The 25,407-nt window shown below is 37.5% G+C and overlaps 1 protein-coding gene across 1 annotated transcript in view; it reads left to right on the forward strand.

Annotated features, from left to right (window-relative positions):
- Positions 1-24,839, forward strand: part of ALDH6B2 (aldehyde dehydrogenase 6B2) — a 34,131-nt gene extending 9,292 nt beyond the window's left edge. Inside the window, exons 12-19 of the mRNA XM_089998642.1 lie at positions 21,285-21,375; positions 22,456-22,536; positions 23,592-23,669; positions 23,768-23,803; positions 23,891-23,934; positions 24,021-24,099; positions 24,484-24,574; positions 24,643-24,839. Coding sequence (XP_089854768.1) covers positions 21,285-21,375; positions 22,456-22,536; positions 23,592-23,669; positions 23,768-23,803; positions 23,891-23,934; positions 24,021-24,099; positions 24,484-24,574; positions 24,643-24,752 — 610 coding nt within the window. The 3' untranslated portion in view covers positions 24,753-24,839. The remainder of the gene's footprint in view (positions 1-21,284; positions 21,376-22,455; positions 22,537-23,591; positions 23,670-23,767; positions 23,804-23,890; positions 23,935-24,020; positions 24,100-24,483; positions 24,575-24,642) is intronic.
- The last annotated feature ends 568 nt before the right edge of the window (positions 24,840-25,407 follow it).

Here is a 25,407-nt window from a genome sequence, read left to right on the forward strand (position 1 = left end):
TATATGATCGCATTGCATTCTTATTTCTCTCTAGATCCATACCGTCATGACTAAGTATTACGCAACATAAAACATACTTTCAAACCAATTAAAACCAAATATGCGTGAACATACTGTCAGATCACGTTGTATTTTCATTTTGGGGTCCTGTCATGTTATACAATAAACAGAACTTAAAAAAAACAATTGGCTGCTTATACGATAATTTAAAAATCTGTTGAATAAACAGAACATGCTATCATCATCGATCCAAATTTCAGTATGAACCAATTAACCAATATGAGATTCAAGCATAAGTTTCAAAATCGGTAATCGAATCAAGGCTATATATTTTTTTCTAAACTATGGGAAATAATAACATTACAGCAATATGCGTGAGTCCGATTTTATAAATTGAATATCTCAAAAACATACATGAACCGATAGACCAAATCAAGACTGTATTTTTTTCTAAACTATGTAAATTAATAACATGACAACAATATGCATGAATTCTGGTTTTCTCTTTTCTTTTCCATGGGTTTTCCAACCAAAATATTGCATCGAATCGAATCAGCATTCGATCTCTCACCTTGATTCAAAAGAAGACCCTTACCTTTGATGAAAATCGAAAAATAGAGAAGGATGATGGTGGAGCAAGGGCTCTTGGAGAAGAGGAACCCTCTTCCTCTCTTTCTCTCTCTCTCTCTCTCTCTCTCTCTCTCTTTTTCCTACCTTGGGAGGTTGCGTCGTCGCGCGTGCGTACGATTGTAGGTGATACGGAGCTCGGGCCATAGAGCACGAACGGGATCCGTTGTGCGAACTGAAAAGGTAAAAGTACTTAGCATGATATAGTCGTAACAGTGTTCAGAAAGGGGCAGGGGTACAACCCCTGCACACCACTTTGATGACAACTAAAAAGGAAAGGGGGCAGAGGCGCTGCTCCTGCCCGCTGTCTTGCCTGCAACAAGGGCAGGGGCAACGTGCCCCTGCCAGCCTAAGAACAACAAAGGGAAGGCGACACCCCTACCTTCAGAAACATGACAGAGGCAGGGGACTGCGCCCCTGCCTTCCGAAAGTTGAGCATCGACAGGGGTCTCACCCTTGCCTACTGGGAACATACGACGGCAGGGGCGTGCCCCTGCCTGTCGAGAGACCAAAGGCAGCAAGGGTGATGCCCCTGCTTGCCGGGAAGACAAACGGCAGCAGGGGTGTGCCCCTGCCTACCGGGAAGACCCACGGCAGCAGGGGCGTACCCCCGCATGTCAGGAAGAACCATGGCAGTAGGGGCGTGCCCCTGCCTGCCGAGAAGCAAACGGTAGCAGGGCGACTGCCCCTACCGAAGTCATGAACAGGCGGCGGAGAGAGAGCGGGAGGGCACAACAGGCCCCCCCGGCCTCCTGCCATCCACCTGGCGATCGGAGAGAGAGAGAGAGAGGGGAGGCACGACAAGGGGCCGCCGACCTCCTGTCGTCCTCCCGGCTATTGCAGAGAGGGAGGGGAGGCGCAGGGAGGGAAGAGAAAACAAAGGGAGAAAGAGAAGAAGACATGTAGAGAGAGAGATAGCGACTTACTTGCGATGGCCGATGTTGCTGCTTAGAGGCATAGCAGGGAGGGCGTCGTCGAGGTACGCCAGACGAGAGTGGGATCGGTGGTGTTGGTGAATCTTGCGGGGGAGGCGCAAGAGGGAAAAAGAGAGAGAAGGCACAGGCGAGAGGGCCTTTTGAGTGAGAGACCGCTCGCCCCTGCGTCTCGCTTTAAAGGCATGGGGAGGGCAACATATCGAGAAACCCCAAAGGGGTTTTCCTTTTCAGCAGAGTGATGCAGTGCGGGAACTGAAAACTCTCGCTAATGGGGAGGGCAACAATCTTACTTTATCATAAGGTTTTTTAATAAATCTATTATTCTTCTTTATTGGGATTTCTCCCACTTTAGTGGAGTTTCCCCCTTCTTTGGGAATTTTGTGTGTTTTTTTTAGCTCTCTTTAAGGAGCCTTTCGGTCCTTATAATCTTCTTGTAAGTATATACTCTTTTATGAAGATTTCATGGTTGTTGTGAGAAGATTGGTTGTGAGCATCATTTTTTAAGTTACAATAGTGGATTTCATAAGATTTTCAAACTTCACCGTCTTTATGAATGCCTATATTGGCCTAAGTTTGTTATTTGCTCATTCAAGATTATTGTCATTTAAAAATCTTGCATTGCATAAAAGTGTATCTATTATCATTTGGTGTGCATTTAATTGCACTTTATATCTATCATAGTTGAGGCTTGTTTTTGCCTTTTTCCAAATCGGTTCTTACGCATGATGTTGCTTAATATTTCATAAATTGTGTTAGTTGCATAATAAGCCTTTTTTGTATAAATGACTTCTTTTGAAGATTAAGCATAATTCGGATTTATGCAAAATTGTTGTTATAAAGCATATTATTGTGATTGATTATATTGGACCTTTGATTCAATTTTTAATCGGTCCTCTTTTCTTTGAAAAATGATTCCTAAAGTGTTTATTGCCTTTTTGTGGCATTTATATTTGTCCATCACATGTTATTTAATGCATCACTTGTTTGGCCTTTTTATTGTTTTATTAGAGATGTTTGTTGAGGTGAGTTATGGGCACCTCGTGTTATATCATTCTAGATTGTCCACTTGCCATATTATAGATGGTGATCGAGGTGAGTTATGGGCACCTTAGGACTCTAGAATGATTTGGTATATGATCTCTAATTATGAGTGTGTCACTCATTGTTATGTCATTTTAGTTTGTCCACTTACCATATTATAGATGGTGGTTGAGGTGAGTTATGGGCACCTTGGGACTCTAGAATGATTTGGTATATGAGTGTGTCACTAGTTTAATGTTGGCCATTGATCTTATGGATGCTCTTATTTATATATAAATGTGATGGATATATGATGTTTAAAACCTTAAATGTTTTAAGGTATATTAAAATCAAGGTTTTGGGGTTATTGCCCAACCTTTTATTGTTTATGAATCATATGAGTGCATTTGCACATTTATGTTTTGTGCTTTTGTGCACAAGTGTTCTTGGTGTGTGTGTATATTCACACATTTTATTTCAAAATGATATTGTTATGGGTATTCTTTTTTTGAAGAATATTGTTTCAAGGTTTTATTTATATGTTTGTCATTACAAGTTTTATTGCCTCAAAAGTCTTCTCCTTTTATGCCCCTTATCTAAGTGTTATCATATGTAGACAAGAATTTTATTACACCTTTGTGTGTTGATAGCCCTTTGTTGGCTTTTGCTCTCTTGGTCTAGTAGCTGAACACACTTGTCTTGAGTGTTATTATATGTAGACAAGGCACGTTAATTCACACCATGGTGTGTGATTTTAGTCCATGTTGGCGTTTGTGTCCTTGTTCTAGTCGCTGAGATGTATGCTCATGGTTGGCTTATTTCACTCATTTCAAGTGTCATCTTATATAGACAAGAGATGTATTGTGTTTTAGCTCATGGTTGGCTTGTTACTCTTGTTCTAGTAGCTGAACATACTTGGTTTTGAGTGTATTTTTACGTAGACAAGAGATGCTTTTGGTCCATGTTGACGTGTATTCTCTTGTTCTTGTTGTAGATACACTCATTTCAAGTATTATTATATGTAGACAAGAGGTTCTTTTTCACACCTTTGTGTGTGTCTTTGACCTTTAATGACATTATATTTATATTCTTGATCTAGTAGCTTATACACTTGATTTATGGGTTTTGGAGGACTAATGAGGTAGTTGTTTGTAATGGATGAACTATTGTTGAAATTTGCAAAATTTCATTCATGACTTGTGTTTTAAGATATTCAAGTGGATCATATTTTTGATATGTATATTTTAAAATCAAGTTGATTTTTTGGCATTTAATCTATATATTAAGTGCTTATGGTTTTTTGGCCACTTTTGTATGCAAAATATGTTTTTTGTCAATTGAGTGAGATTTTCCTAAATGGGTAAGATTCTCTACTCAAATAACACTCTTCTTTTTGCCTCGTAAATGGATTTAAAACCTTGTGAACTCTTGTGTTTATTTTGTCTAAAGTATGCTTGGAGACTTCGTTTCTCTTGTTTGGCACTTCATTACATGTTTAAAGCATGTTCATTAATGATTTTATTTAAGTATTAATTCATTTCATGATAGTATATGCATATGCTCATTATGGCCTTTTAAGGTCCTCTTTCATTAAAGCATATGTAGCTTATGCCTCTTCGTAGGCTTATTGTGGTGTCCCTTAGTGGACTATTTTGTTATTTCCCATTATGGGGTTGTGATTGTCCAATGATGGACCTTATAAATGTATAATGCATTCTTGCAATTTATTTCCGCATAATTTGCTTCCACTCACTCTTTAACATGATGTATGATTTTGAAACTTTGGTTTTCTAAATTTACTTTTCATGCTAAAATAATTATCCTATCATGTGCTTCAAATTTCTATGCATAAGTTATATTTTTGCACCATTGTTTTGCGGATGTGTCATCCGATATAGTTTCAATTAAGCTTGTTAGAAATGTTCCAATTGAGTAAAGTGCAAAGATATGTTTTGTTTCTTTGTTGTTGTTGTAATGAAAAGAGGCGGAAGCACCAATAGAGCAAAAGGGTCACTCCTTAAGAGTGACTAATAGAGTCAAGAACACAAACACCAAATGTGCACACACAAAACTCTCAAATATAGAAAATGACTAAAAGTCATAAGTTGGATTTATTGAAGAAAAGAAGAGAAGGGTGTAAAAACCCATGCTTACAAGAGGGGAAGACCTCCTCTATTTATTGAGGGAAGCACTAAAAGGAACCACAAGGGGGGCTCCCTTGTAGTCGTTGGGAGCCCCAACGGTCAGAAATCTGACCGTTGGAGCCCCAACGACTACAAGTGTGGGGCCCCCTTGTGGTCAATACAAAAAGGAAAAATAAAGAAAAAAGAAAAAAAGGGGAAAAAATAAAAATAAAAAAGAAAAAGATACATATGTGGTTTTACAAGAATACCCCTATCGGGTATTTATTTAAATGAGAAAAAGTATATATATACATATATGTATATATATACTTATATATATACGGATGTATATATATATATAAGTATATATATATATATATATATATAAGTATATATATATATATAAGTATATATATATATATATATATATATATATATATATATATATTAACACGTCCCCTCAAACTTTACGGGGAGAAGACCGAAAGTTTGCTAAGAAGGAACATAAATCGTGGAGTTGGAAGCGCTTTGGTGAAGAAGTCAGCTAGCTGATATTCTGAAGTAACATATGGTAATGAGATAGTCCCTCTGAGATATTCGTCTCGAACATAATGGCAATCCATCTCGATATGCTTTGTCCGTTCATGAAAGGTGTGATTGCTGGCAATGTATATCGCACTTTTGTTATCACAGCAGAGCTTGGTAGGAGTGGAAATGAGGACGCCCATGTCAGCAAGGAGACTTCTGAGCCATACGATTTCCATAGTTGTCATCGCCATAGCCCGATACTCAGCTTCAGTAGATGATAAGGAGACCTTCTGCTGCTTCTTGCATCTCCACGAGATAAGAGATTCACCTAAAAAGATACAAAGACCCGTAATTGAGATACGATCATTGGGATTGCCTCCCCAGTCAGCATCAGTAAAAGCAGTCAATTCAAGAGATGAGGAAGAGGATAAGAAGAGTCCCTTTGAGGTGGTATTTTTGATATATCGCACAATTCTCATTACGGCCGCCATATGAACCGTGGTAGGTGCGTGCTGGAACTGGCTTGCTGCATGAACCGCATGGGCTATGTCAGGACGGGTGATGGATAGATAAGTGAGGGATCCAATTAATTGACGGTAGGGAGTTGGATCTTCAAGAAGAACACCATCTTCAAATCTAAGTTTTGCATTGATAACTTCTGGAGTCTCAACTTTCTTTTCATCAGATATTCCTGATTTGGTACAAATTTCAGCAGCTAACTTCATCTGAGATAAGATGTATCCACGTTCGGAATAAGCCACTTCAATACCTAAAAAATATCGCAAATAACCAAGGTCAGACATATCAAAGGTATCTTTTAGCATAGACTTAACATCATTTACTCCCTTTTTGTCATTCCCAGTGATGATCATATCATCAACATACAGCAGAAGCATAATAATGGAGTCACCTGTTCTTTTCACAAAAAGAGCAGTGTCAGTATAACAAGAAGAAAATCCTAAATTTATTAATACGTTACTAAACCTATCATACCAAGCTTTAGGTGCTTGCTTAAGACCATATAGAGCCTTTTTTAATTTCAAAATTTTTCCATTTAAATCTATACCTGGAGGTGGTTCCATATACACTTCTTCATTTAAATTACCATTCAAAAAGGCATTTTTGACATCAAGTTGAAAGATTGGCCATTTTTTAACTGCGGCTATAGCAATAAGAGCTCAAACACTAGTCATTCGAGCAACGGGGGCAAAGGTTTCATCATAATCTACCCCATACTCTTGGGCATATCCTTTGGCTACCAACCTAGCCTTATACCTTTCCAATGAACCATCACTCTTAGTTTTTACTTTAAAAACCCATCTACATCAGATGGGTTTCTTACCATTGGGAGGATCAATGATTTCCCAAGTTTGTGCCTTTTTAAGAGCATTAAGTTCAAGTTGCATAGCTTCATTCCAATGAGCATATTGCTTAGCATCATTGTAATGAGATGGTTCATGAAAAGAGTGAAGAGCAAGTAGGCATGCTCGAAAGTTAGGCGAAAAAGAATCATAAGAAACAAATCTATTTGGTATTTTGGAAATCCGATTTGATCTTCTTTGAGAAGTCTCTTCGGTGAACTCATTTTGGGAAAATTTTTCAAGGGCACAAGGAGGATTCCTTTCATTCCTTCTAGAGTAGACTTGAATTTGTCTTGAAACATTTTCTTCAAAGTTTTGATCATCGTTTGGATGTTCAACAAGATCTTCACTAAGAGATTCATTAGGATCAATATGATTATCTATGATGTTTTATTTAGGCAATAAGTCAAATAAAAATGAATAATCAATATTTTCATTCGGTTGTTGCGAAAAACCACTTTCCTCTTCAAGGAATGTGACATTTTTAGAGATATAAAGCTTGTTTTTAAGTATGTCAAAACATCGATACCCTTTTTGTTTTTCGCCATATCCCAAAAAAATACATTCAATAGCCCTAGGGGAAAGTTTATCATTCTTGTGAGTTAAAACAAAACATTTACATCCAAAAATTCTTAGTCTTTTGTAATCGGGAGACATATTGTAAAGTTTTTCAAATGGAGAAAGATTTTTCAAAGAGGACGAAGGGGTTCTATTGATAAGATATGTAGAGGTTAGAACCGCTTCGGCCCAAAAGGATTTTGGAATGTTTCTTGAGATTAATAACGTTCTTGTAGTCTCTATTATGTGCCTATGCTTTCTTTCCGCAAGTCCATTTTGTTGCGGAGTGTTGGGACAAGAACGTTGGTGAAAAATTCCATTTTCTTTCAAATAGTTTTGAAAATCATTGAACATATATTCGCCTCCCGAATCGGATCTAAGAATAGATAAATTTCCCAAAAATTGGTTTTTGACCATTGCATGAAATTCTTTAAAGAAGGAGAAAACTTCGGATTTGCGACTTAGGAAGTAAATCCACGTGAATCGAGTAAAATCATCAATAAATACCACATAATACGAAAAGCCTCCTTTAGACAAAATAGGGGAAGGTCCCCACACATCGGAATGAATAAGTTCAAATGGCCGAGTGGTAAAGTAACTTTTTTGTGGAAATGGAATAGCTTTAGATTTCCCAAAAATGCAATCTTTACAAGTATTGTTCAAAAACGGAAAAAGAGACATTTTTACAAAATTTGGATGGCCAAGTCTCTCATGCCATATTCCAATACTTTTGTCTTTTACAAGATTGCATGATGCCTTAGATGGGAGAGTCAAAAAATCCATAAAGTAGAGGTCACCCCTTCTATGGCCTTGCCCAATCAGCTTCCCTGACTGGAGATCCTGCACGGTGCAATCCTTAGGTGAGAAAGAGACTTGGCATCCATGATCGGTGATTTGAGATACGGAAAAAAGATTTAAATTTATTTTAGGAACTATTCTTACTTTAGGAACAAAGAAGTTTTTAAAATCAAGAGATCCAATACTTTCAATTTTTAGTGATGTACCATCGGCCGTTGAAACACAAGAAGATATAGGTTCGGAAAAAACATTTGAAAGAGAATTTTTATGAGATGTCATATGAAAAGAAGCACCGGAGTCTAGTATCCACATACCTGGAGGAGATGAAGAGTAGGCAATGGCGGCCCCGGATGTTGAAGGAGAAGTCTTGAGAAGATGTTGGAGAACTTCGGAGATGTGATTTAGAGTTTCTTTGATATCTCCTTCTTTGGTACTTTCTTCCTTCTTTGGAGAAGTTTCCCCAACCACGGCAACTTTTCCTTTGAGTTTTGGACAAGTCGGTCTAATGTGACCCGGTTCATTACAATAATGGCATATTATTCCCCTTCTAGGCCCATTGATATTTTTGTTAAAGTGGGGAGGTCTATATGCTTTAACATTAGATCCGGGCCTATTAACGGCCAAAACCTCATCATTCCTAATGCTCAAGCCAAGTCGAGTTTCTTCTTGACATACTTCGGCAAGAGCATCTTCAATAGGTAGGGCTTTGCTTCTATGGAGAAGAGATGCCCTAACTTGTTCAAATTCCGGGCGAAGACCATGAAGGAATTGAAAAAAGTGCTCCTTTTCAATTTGTTCCCTTCTTAGTTCAATATCTTGTGGAGCAACCCATTTGGGCTCAAGAAGGGCAAGCTCATCCCAAAGAGGGGTTAGAGAGCTAAAATAGTCTCGAACACTCATATCCATTTGTTTAGTGGAACGAATTTTTTCTTGACAAAAGAATTGTCGAGCAAGATCCTTTTGGGTATACATACCCTTAAGAAAAAACCAAGCCTCATTGGCCCTTCTAAACTTGGCAATATTAGCACAATTTTTGAGATCTACATTGTTCATAAACCATGCCAAATTTTTTGCATGGTTACTTTCCCAATCCTCGATTTTGGATTGATGTTCATTAATGGCTTTGATGCGCTCATCGCCATCTAAAGCCTTTTCAACTTCATTTTCAATTTTGGTAAGAACAAGAGAGGGTTCGGGAGTAGTTCCCATAACAAAGCCCCAAAGTTTATTACCTCTTAGATGATTTTCCATAGCGGAGGCCCACATGAGATAATTGGACCCATTTAGCTTGAAAGAAAGCTCCACTTTAGAGTCACGTTCCATCGGTACCAAATATTCTTCTTTTCTTCAAAACTTTGAGAGGCACGCTTTCCAAGATGACAAAAGAATAGCCCAATCACCAACCGAGCTCTGATACCATGTAATGAAAAGAGGCGGAAGCACCAATAGAGCAAAAGGGTCACTCCTTAAGAGTGACTAATAAAGTCAAGAACACAAACACCAAATGTGCACACACAAAACTCTCAAATATAGAAAATGACTAAAAGTCATAAGTTGGATTTATTAAAGAAAAGAAGAGAAGGGTGTAAAAACCCATGCTTACAAGAGGGGAAGACCTCCTCTATTTATAGATGAGGGAAGCACTAAAAGGAACCACAAGGGGGGCTCCCTTGTAGTCGTTGGGAGCCCCAACGGTCAGAAATCTGACCGTTGGAGCCCCAACGACTACAAGTGTGGGGCCCCCTTGTGGTCAATACAAAAAGGAAAAATAAAGAAAAAAGAAAAAAGAAAAAAAGGGGAAAAAAGAAAAATAAAAAAGAAAAAGATACATATGTGGTTTTACAAGAATACCCCCATCGGGTATTTATCTAAATGAGAAAAAGTATATATATACATATATGTATATATATACTTATATATATACGGATGTATATATATATAAGTATATATATATATATATATATATATATATATATATATATTTTAACAGTTGTTCCACAGGATCTTGAAGATAAGAGGAAAAGAAGTACCTTGGATAGATCATGGAAGGTGCTCATCGTTAAAGACGTTGGAGGAAGACATTTGCAATGACATTCGTACGGAAGGCTCTTGAAGCCTTGGGAGTCTTCCTCCTGCTTTCTTCAATCTTTTCGTTCCCCCACGCAAAGTTTGAGGGGGGGTGTTAAAATGTATCATTCAACTTATGTAATCTTATATATATTTTATATATATATAAAGGATAATACATATTCATATATGGTATATATGCATATGTATTATCCTAATTATATATATAAAATATATATTTTTCTATTTATAGGCATAGGGGTAGTTTAGTCATTTCACAGTTTTACGCATATTCCATTTGGAGTATGTTTGTAATTTTTACTTTTATTTTTCGTTTTTATTTTTCTCTTTTTTAGTGGTTTGCGCCACCTAAGGAGGCTCCCCAAAGAGTCGTTGGGGGCTCCCAACGACTCCTTTGGGAGCCCCCTAAGTGGCTCCTTGCTTGTATTATAAATAGGGGCTTTCCCCTTGTAATTCCCTCACTCCTTGGAGGAGCTTATGCTCCATTGTATATGGGTTTTTACACCCTTCTCTTCCTTTCTTCAATAATATCAAACTTATGACTTTAAGTCATTTTCTATAGTTGTGAGTTTTGTGTGTGCACATTTGGTGTTTGTGTTCTTGGCTCTAGTAGTCACCCTTAAAGAGTGACTTTTTGCTCTATTGGTGCTTCCGCCTCTTTTCTAACAGTCTAAACCCGACAATCATGTGAAAGCTTATAAGCCTCCACACTTTGAGAGACAAAATAACTATAATGACAATTATAGAAAAGCCATTTGCCATCATTGCCAAGAATTGGGTCATATAATACCTAATTGCCCTAAGATAAATGAACCTCCAAAAGGTAAGGTTGCCTCTATTGAAGAAACCACACAAAAGGAGGAGCCAATAAAAGGGAAGGAGTCATTTTCCCTTGCTCAACTATCCGAAGCACTTCAAATTCTACCCAAATCGCCATCAACTTCGGGAGCCGCCATAGCCTCTTCTTCTCCTCCAGGTATGTCTTCTTGGATTCTTGATTCTGGAGCATCCTTTCATATGACCCCTCTTGAAAATAAACTATCCAATTTATGTAACAACTCCAAAAATACTTTTGTTTCCACCGCCGAAGGTACATCTTTACAAGTTAAAAGTTTTGGAACCTTACATTTTTCAAAAGATTTCTTTGTGCAAAACGTAACAGTGGTACCTCAACTTAATTTAAACCTCTTGTCTGTCTCTCAAATATGTGATCATAGATGTGAAATCTCTTTCTCAACTAAGGGTTGCTCTATACAGGATCTCCAGTACGGGAAGCGGATTTGTCAGGGCTATAGGAGGGGAGATCTCTACTACATGAACAACTTGAAACTTCCCACTAACTCATTTTGTAATCATGTCCAAGATAAAACTATATGTATCTAAAGATGTTACATTTTTAGAAAATGAAAACGGCTTTGAGAAAAATAAAGATATTGATGAAAGCGAATATGCTTTCTTATTTGATCTTCTCTCTCAAGAAGATGTGACTCCTCACGAAGAGAAAGTTTCTAATGATTTAGAGGATATTCCTCTTAATAATATTGAAAATGAAAGTAATGATTTTGAAAATAGATCAATTCAAACCTATGTTAGGCATGGTCAACAAGTTCTCATAAGTGCTCTAGAAAAATATTCTCAAGGTTCCAATCCTCCTAATAGGTTTGTTTCCTATGAGTCTCTAACACCTAAGTATAGGGCATGTCTAATTGCATTACACTCTTATCATGAACCGTCACATTATAATGAAGCCAAAAACATTCCTCAGTGGGTTGAAGCCATGAAAGTGGAACTTAGTGCCCTTGAAAAGTCTAAAACTTGGGAAATAACCTCATTACCCACTGGAAAGAAATCTATTGGATGTAGATGGGTCTTCAAAATTAAAACTAAAAGTGATGGGTCATTAGAACGTTATAAAGCTAGGTTGGTAGCCAAAGGATATGCTCAAGAATACGGTATAGACTATAAAGTAACCTTCGCTCTCGTAGCCAGAATGACTAGTGTTATGACTCTTATTGCGGTTGCATCAGTTAAAAACTGGCCTATCTATCAATTAGATGTTAAGAATGCATTTCTTAATGGTGAGCTAAATGAAGAGGTCTATATGGATCCTCCACCAGGAGTATGTATTGGTGAAAATAAAATTCTCAAACTTAAAAAGGCACTGTATGGTTTAAAGCAAGCTCCAAAGGCTTGGCATGACAGATTTAGCAATGTAATGACAAGCTTAAATTTTCATTCATGTTATACTGACACTGCGTTGTTTGTGAAAAGTGCAGGGTCTTTAGTAGTTATTTTACTACTGTATGTTGATGATATGATCATCACTGAAAGTGATGAGCAAGAAATCCATGATATTAAGAAAGTTTTAAAAGAAAATTTTGACATGTCTGACCTTGGTTTCTTAAGATATTTTTTAGGTATTGAAGTAGCATACTCTCCTCGAGGGTACATTCTCTCTCAGATGAAACTTGTTGCTGACATTTGTTCCAAGTCTGGAATTTCGGATGATAAGAAGACAGAAATCCCTGAGGTTATCAATGCAAAGTTAAGGTTGGAAGATGAAACACTTCTTAAGGACCCAACTCCCTACCGCCAACTTGTTGGGTCTCTGACATACTTATCCATCACTCGGCCAGACATAGCTCATGCAGTTCACTCCGTCAGTCAGTTTCAACATGCACCTACAACTGTGCACATGAGTGCAGTCTTAAGAATAGTCAGATACATTAAAAATACCATAACTAAGGGAGTTTTTCTTTCCTCATCATCATCTCTTGATTTAATTGCTTATACTGATGCTGATTGGGGAGAAAATCCCAATGATAGAGTCTCAACTACTGGTTTTTGTGTTTTCTTAGGTGACTATGATTTCTTGGAGATGCAAGAAGCAACACAAAGTGTCATTGTCCTCAACAGAAGCGAAGTATTGTGCAATGGCCACTACAACCATGGAGCTTGTGTGGCTTAGAAGTCTCCTCAGTGATATGGGCATAATCATCTCTACTCCTTCGAAGATGTGTTGTGATAACAAGAGCGCCATTTATATTGCAAGCAATCACTTCTTCTATGAGCGTACTAAACACATAGAGATGAACTGCCACTATGTTCGAGATGAATACCTAAAAGGAACCATAGCACTGCCTTACGTCACATCCGAGTACCAGTTGGCGGACTTCTTCACTAAAGCCCTTGCTGCTCTTCGTTTTATGTTTCTTCTCAAAAAGCTTTCGGTTGTATCCCCGTAAAGCTTGAGGGAGGGTGTTAAAATACATGTAATCAATATATATAATATATATATATATATTCATCCATACTCGATAAAGGGGTATTTATGTAAAATCACCCAATGGGGCATTGTAATCTTTTTTTCCCTTTTTCCTTTTTCTTTTTCTTTTTCCTTTTTTTCTTATTTCTTATTTTATTTTTTTATTTTTTGTGCATTAAATGCACCCTCATTGGGGGGCCCAACAAAGAGTCGTTGGGCCCCCAACGGTCACAATTGTGACCGTTGGGAGCCCAACGACACCTTGTTGGGACTCTCAATGGTGCCTCTCTCTCTCCCTTCTCTAACTCTCTCTCACTCCTCTCTTGCCTATAAATAAGTGGGGTCTCCCCCTTTGTAATGTGTGGCTTCTTGAAGCCTTCTTGTGCTTTTATAAGATTTTATGTTTTCAAGCCATTGTTGGCTTTTGTGTATGTAATCTTTTGGACTTGTTATTTGCTTTCTATGTGTGAACGTCCATTGTAGGACATATATTTCTTTTCTGCATATTTCTTTACAATATGATTGCGCTTTATCTAAAATTGATTATCTACCATTATTGGATCTTTGATTTGACTTTTTCAAATTGGCTCTCTTTATAAAATCACAACAACAACAACAACAACAACAACAACTACGCCTTCATCCCAAAACAATTGGGGTTGGCGATATGAACCAACAAAGAAAATCATTCTGGGTCTTCCACATGAATCCTTCTCCTCCATTCATTTCTATCCAATGCCATGTCCTCGGTGAGGTTCTCTTTATAAAATCACCTATTTGAAAAATGATTTTCGTAAGTGCTTATTGCCTTCTTATGACATTTGTATTGTCTATCATAAACTTTATATAATGCATCAATTTTCTTGGCCTTGTTATTATTACAGAGATATTTGTTAGGGTGAGTTATGTGCACCTCGTGTTATGTCTTTTTAGATTGTCAACTTATAGTTTGACTCTAAAAGACGTTATGTGATCTCTGATTGTGAGTGTGTGGTATCACTCGTTTGTTCTTTGGTCATTGATTTTATTATGGATGCTCTTAATTATATGTACCTGTGATGAATGTCTAACTTTTGAAACCATAGTATTTCTAGATATATTGAAAAAATGATATTTTTTACAAGCTTTCTTGCCTCGATTGTCTCTCTTTTTATGCCCATCATCTAAGTGTCATCATATGTAGACAAGAATTGTTTGTACACATCTTTGTGTGTGTTTTTAGCCCATTGTTGGTTGTTCGGTCTTGCTCTAGTAGCTGATACACTTGTTTTAAGTGTCATTATATGTAGACAAGAGATGTTTAGTCACACCTTCGTGTGTGCTTTTAGCTCATGGTTGGCTTTGAACTCTTGTTCTAGTAACTGAACATACTTGATTTTGAGTGTCATTATATGTAGACCAGAGATGTTTATTCACACTTTCATGTGTGATTTTTAGCTCATGGTTGGCTTTTATACTCTTGTTTTAGTAGCTGATACACTCATTTCAAGTATCATTATATGTAAACAAGAGGTGTTTATCCACACCTTCGTGTGTGCCTTTGGCCCTTTAGTGATACAACAACAACAACAACAACAACAACAACAACTACGCCTTCATCCCAAAACAATTGGGGTCGGCGATATGAACCAAAAAAGAAAATCATTCTGGGTCTTCCACATGAATCCTTCTCCTCCAATCATTTCTATCCAATGCCATGTCCTCGGTGAGGTTCAAAGCATTCATATCCTTCCCTATCACCTCCATCCATGTCTTCCTAGGCCTACCCCGACCTCTTTTAACTAATATGTTTTCCCATTTCTCCATCCTTCTAACTAGAGCATCATTAGGCCTTCGCCGAATATGTCCAAACCACCGTAAACGATTCTCTCTCATCTTATTTTCAATGGGTGCAACACCTACCTTCTTACGTATCTCCTCGTTCCGAATCTTATCTTTTATTGCATTTCCACACATCCATCTCAGCATACGTATCTCAGCTACACTCATTTTTTGAATATGATGTCTCTTGGCATCCCAACATTCCGTACCATATAGTAAAGCGAGCCTTATAGTCGTCCTATAAAACTTTCCCTTCAACCGCAATGGCATTCTACGATCGCACAACACTCCAGTTGCACTTTTCCATTTCATCCACCCAACCTTTATTCTATGATTTACATCTCCATCAATTTCTCCATACTTTTGAATGATAGATCCCAAATATTTGAAACAATCATCCACCGGTATTTCTTGCTCACCAAGATTCACTACACTCCCATCACTACTTCGTTGCTTACTAAACTGACATTCCATGTATTCGGTCTTACTCTTACTCAACTTAAAACCTCTTGCTTCCAATGTCTGTCTCCATAATTCTAACTTAGCATTAACCCCAGCTCTAGACTCATCAATCAAAGCAATATCATCAGCAAACAACATACACCACGAAACATTTTCTTGAATTGATCTCGTAAGCTCATCCATCACTATAGCAAATAGGAAAGGGCTTAAAGCAGATCCTTGATGTAACCCAACCGTTATAGGAAAATTGGTTGTCACCCCTCCACAAGTGCGAACATTGGTTACTACTCCTTCATACATATCTTTAATTATACTAATGTACTTGAGAGAAACACCTTTCTTCATCATTGTCCACCAGAGAACGTCCCTAGGTACTCTATCGTATGCCTTCTCCAAATCAATAAAAACCATATGCAAATATTTGTTCCTCTCTCTATTTCTCTCAATAAGTTGTCTAAGAAGATGTATAGCTTCCATAGTTGATCTTCCAGGCATAAAACCAAATTGATTCTCCGATATCATGACAACCTTCCTCAACCTAGACTCAATCACCCTCTCTCAAAGTTTCATAGTATGACTCATGAGTTTTATACCACGATAGTTTGTGCAATCTTGTATATTACCCTTATTCTTATATAGAGGCACCAAAGTACTCTTCCTCCACTCATTAGGCCTCTTATTTGTCCGCCAAATCTTGTTAAAAAGATTTGTCAACCATTCTAAACCTTTCTCTCCCAAGCATTTCCAAGCCTCGATAGGTATACCATCTGGGCCAACTGCCCTTCTTGATTTCATTTTCTTCAAAGCCTCTGCAATTTCTTTCTTTTGAATCTTGCGCATGAAGTCACGATTCATCTCATGAAAAGGAATGGAGAAGTCTCCAAGATCTTGAGCATGACTTTCATTAAATAGCTTATCAAAATAATCTTTCCATCTCTCCTTAATCTCCTCATCTTTGACTAAAACCCTTTTCGTTTCATCTTTGATACATCTAACCATACCCAGATCCCTCGATTTTCTATCTCTCATCTTTGCAAGCCTATAAATATCCTTCTCGCCCTCTTTGGTATCAAACTTGTCATAAACCTCCTTATATACCTTATCCCTCGCGTTCCGAACTACTTTTTTAGCTTCCTTCTTTGCTATCATATACTTCTCCAAATTCTCATTATCACGACTCTTACTTAGATTTCTATAACACTCTCTTTTAACCTTAATAGCTAATTTGACATCCTCGTTCCACCACGATGTATCCTTACCTAGCGGTGCACTGCCTTTAGACTCACCCAATACCTCCTTAGCCACCTTTCTCATGCCACCCGCTATCTTATTCCACATTGATTCTGAATCCTCCTCGAGACACCAATCAGCTTCTTTAACTACCTGCTCTACAAACATTCCTTGTTTAGCTCCTTTCAGTGCCCACCACTTAATTCTAGGATCTATCATATGTCTATCCCTTTTACGGCATTGTCTAATTCTAAGATCTAAAATTAAGACTCTATGTTGTGTAGCTACACTTTCTCCCGATATAACCTTACAATCGATACAACAACCTCTATCTCTCTTTCTAAGTAGGAAAAAATCTATCTGACTCGTATTAACCCCACTTTTAAATGTTACTAGGTGAGACTCCCTCTTCCTAAACCAAGTGTTTGCTAAGATCATATCATAGGACAAACCAAAATCTAAAATCTTTTCTCCACTTTCGTTTCTTTCTCCTATACCATAGCCTCCATGGATACTCTCAAATCCATCCCTACTAATGCCTACATGCCCATTAAGGTCACCGCCGATGAAAAGCCTTTCGCCATAAGATATCTCTTGTACTACTCCATCTAAATCTTCCCAAAATTGATGTTTAATGGAATCATCTAAACCTACTTGAGGTGCATAAACACTAATAATATTAATAATATCTGTACCTAATACTAATTTAATAAGTAAAATCCTATCACCCTTCTTACGGACCTCAACAACATTATCTATAAACTCACGACTCATAACAATCCCTACTCCATTCCTATTCCTATTTATTTCTGTATACCAAATCTTATATCCCCAAGGTTCTATCACTTTTGCTTTCTCACCTACCAATTTGGTCTCTTGTAGACATAAAATATCAATCTTTCTCCTACACATAACATCTACTAACTCTACCAACTTACCAGTTAAAGACCCTATGTTCCAAGTGGCTAACCTAATTTTATGGTCTTGGACTAACTTCTTTACCCCCACCCGTCCAACAAAGTGAGGGAACCCTTGCCTATTTGACACCACACCCGGGCGCCAGTGTGACGCGTCGCTTCCGGGCGACGACCTAGCAACCCTTGCCCATTTATCACTGCCTTCGGGCCTATAGAGTACAGCGCGTCGCTCAGTAGGGAACGCCCCAACGAAATTCTCATATTGGTTCATATTCATAGGGTATGACTAAGTTTTTATGTTGGCTGTCACAGGCCTACCGCAACCCTCCTCCTTTAGTGATATTATATTTATATTCTTGTTCTAGTTGCTTATACACTTGATTTGTGGGTTTTGGAGGTCTAATGAAATGATTGCTTGTAGTAGGATGAACCATTGTTGAGATTTGCAAAATTCCATATTTATGGGAATTCTCAACCTGGTCTTGATTTGCATGTATCATTCCATTTATCATATGAGATTTCTTTCTAAATTTTAATCCTTACTACTTGTTTCTTCCTTGCATAGAAAAATATTTATCGATAAAAGTTCATATCATTGATATGCATATTTGGAAATCACTTTTACATTTTGGTATTTACCCTATAAGGAATTTGGGTATGTTGCACATTAAGTGCATGTGGTTCTTCGGCCTTCTAGTGGGCTTTTGTATTTTCCCAATATTTCATTCTAAGATATATGAGTCATTATTAACTCATCTTTTATTGATAAAATTAATTCTTTCTTCATTATTGATTTATGTGTATTAAACATGCTTTAACTATATAATGTGTGGTCTCTTTTGTGCCCTTGTTTATATGGTCTCTTTGAAGACTTCCTTATATTTGTACTCCTTTGCGAGTATTTTTTGTGCCTTTATGCACTTAGCCTCCTTGTGATTCTTGTGGGTTAATCAAGTCATCTTTGGACTTTATCTTATGAAAGATATTTTCACAGTAAAGTCATCTTTCGAACTTGTTGTTCTTTTAGTCTTGATGACATTTTCACAATTATGCATAAAAGTTATGTATAATGTATGTATTAGCATGAAGTTAAGTAGCTCTTTCTAATGCATGGAGTTTTTTGCTCTTCTTCTTTTAATAAGGATTCATTGTTTTATGTTTTTGTGCACATATCCCTTTGTGGGAGATTGGTGCTCTTTGTATGCATTGTCTCTTTGTAGACATTATACATTGCTTTTTTTTGAAGACTTTTTCACATAGTATTGAAATGCTTAAGTAGTTTTTGATAAATAAAGATTCATTATCCTATTATGATCTTCCATTTAGATATCCTTTTTATGAGATTTGTTTGAAATGTCTCTTAATAGACACTTTTTTGAGAAAATAGTATGTTTATTTCATCTTAGTGGATCATGTCCTTTAAAATAAGATAATTATGATTTACCGTCGTCCTTGAGGAATGCTGCCTTTTATCTAATGATTTGAAAAGTTGTTACTATCTTATTTAAACCACGGTTTAGAATATTTTTTTCTTGTATACTTTGAGTCTTCCTTTGGTTTGTTCTTTCTGTGTAGGATCTTTAAGATGTGATACCCTCATCATAGAGATAACCAATGAAGAGACTTGGGGATGATCACCAATAAAGGCTTTTTTGAAGACTTGGATTTGCACGAATTTTCCGAAATACCATAAAGATGCAGTTTTTCTTTGAAGACTGAGACTTCTTCACTAAAGCTCTCTGTCTTATTTTCCTACTTTGCAAACTTTCGGTCATCTCCCCGTAAAGTTTGAGGGGGGGGGTGGTAAAATATATGTACTCACATATATATATATATATATATATATATATATATATGTGTGTGTGTGTGTGTGTGAAATACCCGATAGGGGTATTTTAGTCATTCCACATAGTTGTTTTAGAAACAACTATTTTCATTAAATAAGTTATTTCTTTTTATTTAATTTTTATTTTTTCCTTTTTATAATTGCTTTTTTATTAAGGCATTGGGGTCCCACATGTAGTCATTGGACCCCCAATGGTCATAAATATGAGCGTTGGGGGCTCCAACGACCATATGTGGGAGCCCCCAATGGCTCTCACTTCCTCTCCTTTTTTTGTATAAATAGGGGGTTCCCCCTCTCTTGTATTTCATGGTTTTTCAAGCTCTTATTCAATAAATTTTATATTTTTATGTGTTGCCTCTTTGAAGGCTTCTTGTGTTGTCCTTTAGTGGACTATTTCTATATTCCCCATCGTGGGTTTGTGCTTGTCCATTCATTGGACCGTGTGAATGCATTAAGCATTCTTGTTATACCTTCCCGCATACTTTCTAACACCTTAGGCCGCCAAGAATCATGTCTTCATTTTCATTATATAGAGCAAAAACTGAGATTGAAAAACAAGAATGTCCACTATCAGACATATTGACTGAAAGCAATCTAGGACCAATCTGTTTAAAGCAATCCAAATTGATGATTAACATCAATACAAAGACAATCTTGAGGAAGAAAACTGAACAAGTACAGATTGTTACAAGCCAACCATGTAAACAAGTGTAAATGAAAATTATGCCAAAATAGCTACTGAAAAGTTTTGAAGGTAATAAAAAATCAAGGTAAGGTTGATAAACATATATAACAAACTGCATTTCATTCGGGCATTTCATTTTGTTGAGATTGAGAGAGAGAGGTACACAGTAACACACACACAGAGAGAGAGAGAGAGAGAGCATACCTGGGTTGGAGACGGAGAGGAGGCGTTGCCGGAATGTGGGTTGGAGACGGTGATACCTCGTTGCCACGTCGGGGTGTTGGAGAAGATGGGTCGCATCGGGGTCGGGAGGAGAGGGCAAAAACTTTTTACCGTAATCCCCCTCCCAGCCCATTTCATCGGGCTTTTTTTTTTCAAGTCCAAAATTTGGACATTTATGATCCTAGGTGTGTTGACCGCACCCAGAGTCGGTTTGACCACACCCGGTGCCTCACCCGCGTCACCTCGCATCCCATCAACGCGGGTGCGGCACCTGGCTGGCCGAATCCCTGTGACATAAGTTAGGTTAGTTTATTTTTAAAAATTTTAGTTCATGTTAAACTAGTCAACACTTGGTTGACTAGTCAAATAGAGCCGTTGGACCTGCTCCAACGACTCTATGGAACTCCCAAAAGTGTGTATATATAGGGGTGAAACCCCTCTCCTTGTGTATGCTTCTTGCATGGATTCTACATTTATAAAATATTATTTTTTACATTTGTGAGCATTCTTTGTGTGCCCCTTTAGTGGGTTTTGTCAAAGAATCTATTTGTTGTTCTTTGTGTGTTCACTTTGGTGTTTTGGTGAATCTTATTGGGGCTCTTTTGTGTGTCCACTTTGGTGATTTGCTGAACATTGTTGGATGCTCTCATTTCCTTTCAAGTTCCAGTTCTATGGCTATTCATATGGGTGGTTCTTTTGTGCAGACACCCAATTATTACACTTTATTCACAATGCCTTCCCTTTTTATGTAAAACTAGATCTGCTGAGCTAATATATACATTTTTACTTCCTTGCAAGGGAGGAAGGGCTATTGGAACGTGCAAAAGGACTCAAAGTGAGTGCAGGAACTGAGCCTGCTGTTGATCTTGGTCCAGTGATCAGCAAACAGGTGTGCAAATCTTTTGTGAGGAAATATGAAATTTCAAATCACCAAAATAAGCTTTCTGAATGCTTTATAAGATGCTCTCTGAAGTTTTAGATAATGTAAACCTATTGGAGTTACACTGTAATATTTGTTGACATAACTATTGAGCTCCTTTTCCATGTTATATTCGGATGTAAATTTAGCTTAAATTTGTTAGTAGCTTACTTGGGATTTATGTTTTTGAAAATATTTCTCTACAATGGCATATAGCAGATAAAAAAGCACTGTTATGCACAGAAAACAACTGGATGTTGCACATAGTATTTCAAAGTTTACATGTAAAGAGTTGATTGAAATCAGAAATTTTAAGTATTCTAGATTTGAAGAAAACACCTCCAACAGAAAGATTTTGGGTGTGCATAGCAAACTAACGAAGGAAAGTAAAGGTACAGATAGATATGGTTAAGAAACCGAAACATCTTCCAGATTTTGCTCATTATCTATTAGTATTCACATAAAATGTATTCCCAAATCTGATAATTTTGACATAGTTAATAAAGTATCATAATCTTGACAATAGAGAAGTTCCCCATTAGCAACCTTTTCCATATATTCATGAAAATGAATTTGATACTTCGTCTAAAAATCACCTTTCAACACATTAGGAAAGGGTGATTAGGGAGTTAATTCATTTCTTCTCTCTTACAATGCAAAGAGGGGGACTGTGTAAGCTAACTTTGTTTTGGATGTTCACAATCACTTCCAATATCTCAATATGTTAATGCTCATGCCTTCTAATCCTAGCTTAGTTGGGTGATCCTTTTGTCAGTTATAGTTTTCTACTTTGATCTTCAATCTTTTCATCAGTATGCATATGTGTGTGTGCATGCACACACACACACACACACACACACACACACACATAGCTATGGGAAGGATGGACGGTTCATTGTTGTATCTCTTTTTTATGTGGATTATTCTCTTTCTGGGCTTATTATTGGATTTCTTGGCTGTAAAGGTATTGTAGATGAAATTGATTTTCTTCTTTAGGTTATTTGTTCTTACAAGGCCTAATTTCTGCTATCATTTTTCTTATATTCATAGGCCAAGGACCGCATCTGCAGATTGATCCAAAGTGGCATTGATTGTGGGGCTAGGGTTTTGCTTGATGGCCGAAATATTCAGGTACCTGCATTCTACGATCTTATGCTTTTTTATATAGCGTGTCAATGTTTCTTCTTAAAAGAGATAAGCTTATTATCATTTGTAGTTCCCTTCCTGTGCAAGGAATGACAAAACATGAAAATTCTTAATGATCATAAAGCAGAAGTGCATAAATCATGCAATGATTACAATGCTGGTGGCTCCTGTTGAAATATGGAAAGGAAGGTCATTTTCATTGGACTTGGAATTAACAACTTCGAAAGGTTGGGATACCCAACACCTGAAAGGGTTGGATAAAATCTCTGGTGGTTCTTAATGATTAAAGTTGGCTAAGAGGGGGAGGTTACAATCATTTTAGGTGATAAAGCTATCATAGAATAGAGGTTTGTGGGAAAGCTTTTATTTCTTTTGGATCTTGCAACTGCTTTTTACAGAATATTTTCTGGCTGTATGTAAAAGCCTTTAATGGTAGGCAATCCTTGTCTGAGGGATATCATTGCATGGCTTGGTATATGTTGTCTTGAAGAAGAACCAATTGTTCATGTCTTCCCATTTTCCATTAATTTATTAGTTTTTTGCCATTGCTTAGCCTGAAGAATGAGGTACCTTTTCTAAGGTGCCAAGATGTACAGATCTTGTAAGTAGGTGGATTGTGAGATATTGGAGGTGAAACAGCACCTGACATAAGGTGGAGGTTTTTCTCATCTCGGTTGCAAGCATGGGGACAGTGCAATAATCTTTAGAGGTGTATCAGAACCATATGATAACTTGCATGGATTGATTGAAATTGGGATTTGTATGCGTTGTAGAAGTGAAAACATGGTTCTCTTCTCATGACCATGATATGGCCTTTTCTCTCCAACCATGTGATTTGATATTATCCTAGTGTAATAAGCTTTTTATTCGATTTCAGAAACCTTTGAAACATTTTTTTTCCATTTGTAAGGCTCGAGTGTTTTCTCTGGCTCTGAGCACAAATTCAGGGTCTAGCCATGGTTTCTTGATCTACTTTTCTATATCATCTTTTGTGCATAAATATCGTTTGGCTTAATTTAATGTCTCTTGGACTTCACTAGGTCCGGGGTTATGAGGATGGAAACTTTGTTGGTCCCACTATCCTGGCTGATGTGGAAAATGACATGGAATGCTATAAGGTTTGCTTATTTGGCTTATTGTAACATGATGTGCATCACTGTTACATATTGAATTCTCATACCTTTTTTAGAAGCCTTTAACACGTTCTCCTCATCAGGAAGAAATTTTTGGTCCTGTCCTCCTCTGCATGCACGTATGTTCATCTCCTCATTTATCTTCTTAAATAGTTTCACAAGTCCAGCTGGTGGGGAATGATGTCTTTCTGTACAAACACATGCAGGCTGAGACCCTCGATGAGGCTATCCATCTTGTGAACAGCAACAAGTATGTCCTTCTTTATAACTGACAAAGCCATCTATAAATTTAATGGAAGACTATTTAACGGCAAAGGTTTTACTTCTTCACAACAGGTATGGTAATGGTGCATCAATATTTACCACATCAGGTGCATCTGCGAGGAAATTTCAGAATGAGATTGAAGCAGGGCAGGTAAAAGCAGCATGTTGATTAATTTGAATCTTTTTTGTATTCATTGAGGGAATAGTGAGAATCTGATTAAGAAATAAGAAACTTCAACCAATTGACAAGTTATAGCTTCAATTGAGCTGGTTTCATGCTGCATTTACATGAACCAATAAAATCAGTAGAATAAACTTGATGCTTCAAAGGCTATATATGCTAAAAAATTGGGAGTTTAGAAGCAAATCTGGTCTCTGCAGAACTTGAGTCTGGTTGCTGTGATCAGTGCCAACTCTATTTTTGCTGGTTCCTGAATCAGTTGTCAGGTTTTTGCAAGTAACAAACATGCTTGCAGCTTTTAGTTTTTTTATGGTATCTAATACGGGTTTTCGTGCTTTGGTTATATTACTCAAGGTTGGAATCAACGTTCCCATTCCAGTACCATTGCCCTTCTTTTCCTTCACTGGCTCCAAGGCATCTTTTGCTGGTGACCTCAATTTTTATGGTAAGTTCTCATATTCTGGATTAGAATTCATACTGAGCCATGTGCTGATGGGTGTTATTACTTTGCAGGCAAAGCTGGTGTACAGTTTTACACCCAAATCAAAACTATAACGACTCAATGGAAAGACTTGCCGAGCCAGGGTGTATCGTTGGCAATGCCCACGTCCCAGAAGATATGATGAAAACGGCGAGATTTATTCTTGCATGTCTATGTAGACATCGAGTAGATGCACTCTATGTTATCGTCTGTGTTATCTGACTTCCAATTTGTCTTTTGGGCTTGCACAAAGGAGTCCGGATCGGGTGCAATCACATGGCACGAAATTTGTGAATTAAGCACCTGATCGTTAGGCCTTGGGCCCCACAACTGACAGGGCCTGTTCCCAAGATGGAGGGTGATCAGGTGCTTAATGCACAAATATTTATACCATCATATTGCACCTGATCTTTTTCACTGCACAAAGGAACTTCACCACCACTCTTTTATAGGCTAAAGGACATTTCTACGGGGCTTGATCAAGCCAACTTGTGGCTAACCTGGTTCTCAAATATCTCGAACTATTATCAGCCAAGCTTATAGGCTTTGCTCATGTTGCCTTTTGGGGTCGTACTTTGGGTAAATCCCATTGGTCAGACAGTCAAGGCAAGCAACACTGATGCTGCGTTTGTGCACCTGGGGCATTCACTGAAAACATTAAAGGGGTGTTTGTTTCACCCTAAATTGAGGGGAAAGATATACGAAAAGGGGCCTCTTTCTCGTGGCATGAAAGTCTGCTCAAGCTCGGATATTAAGTGCACATTTGCTTGCATCTCATGCGAATCGTATGATTATAA

The sequence above is a fragment of the Nuphar pumila genome, chromosome 3 (genome assembly GCF_984573655.1).
Source record: "Nuphar pumila chromosome 3, dmNupPumi1.hap1.1, whole genome shotgun sequence".
NCBI lineage: Eukaryota > Viridiplantae > Streptophyta > Magnoliopsida > Nymphaeales > Nymphaeaceae > Nuphar > Nuphar pumila.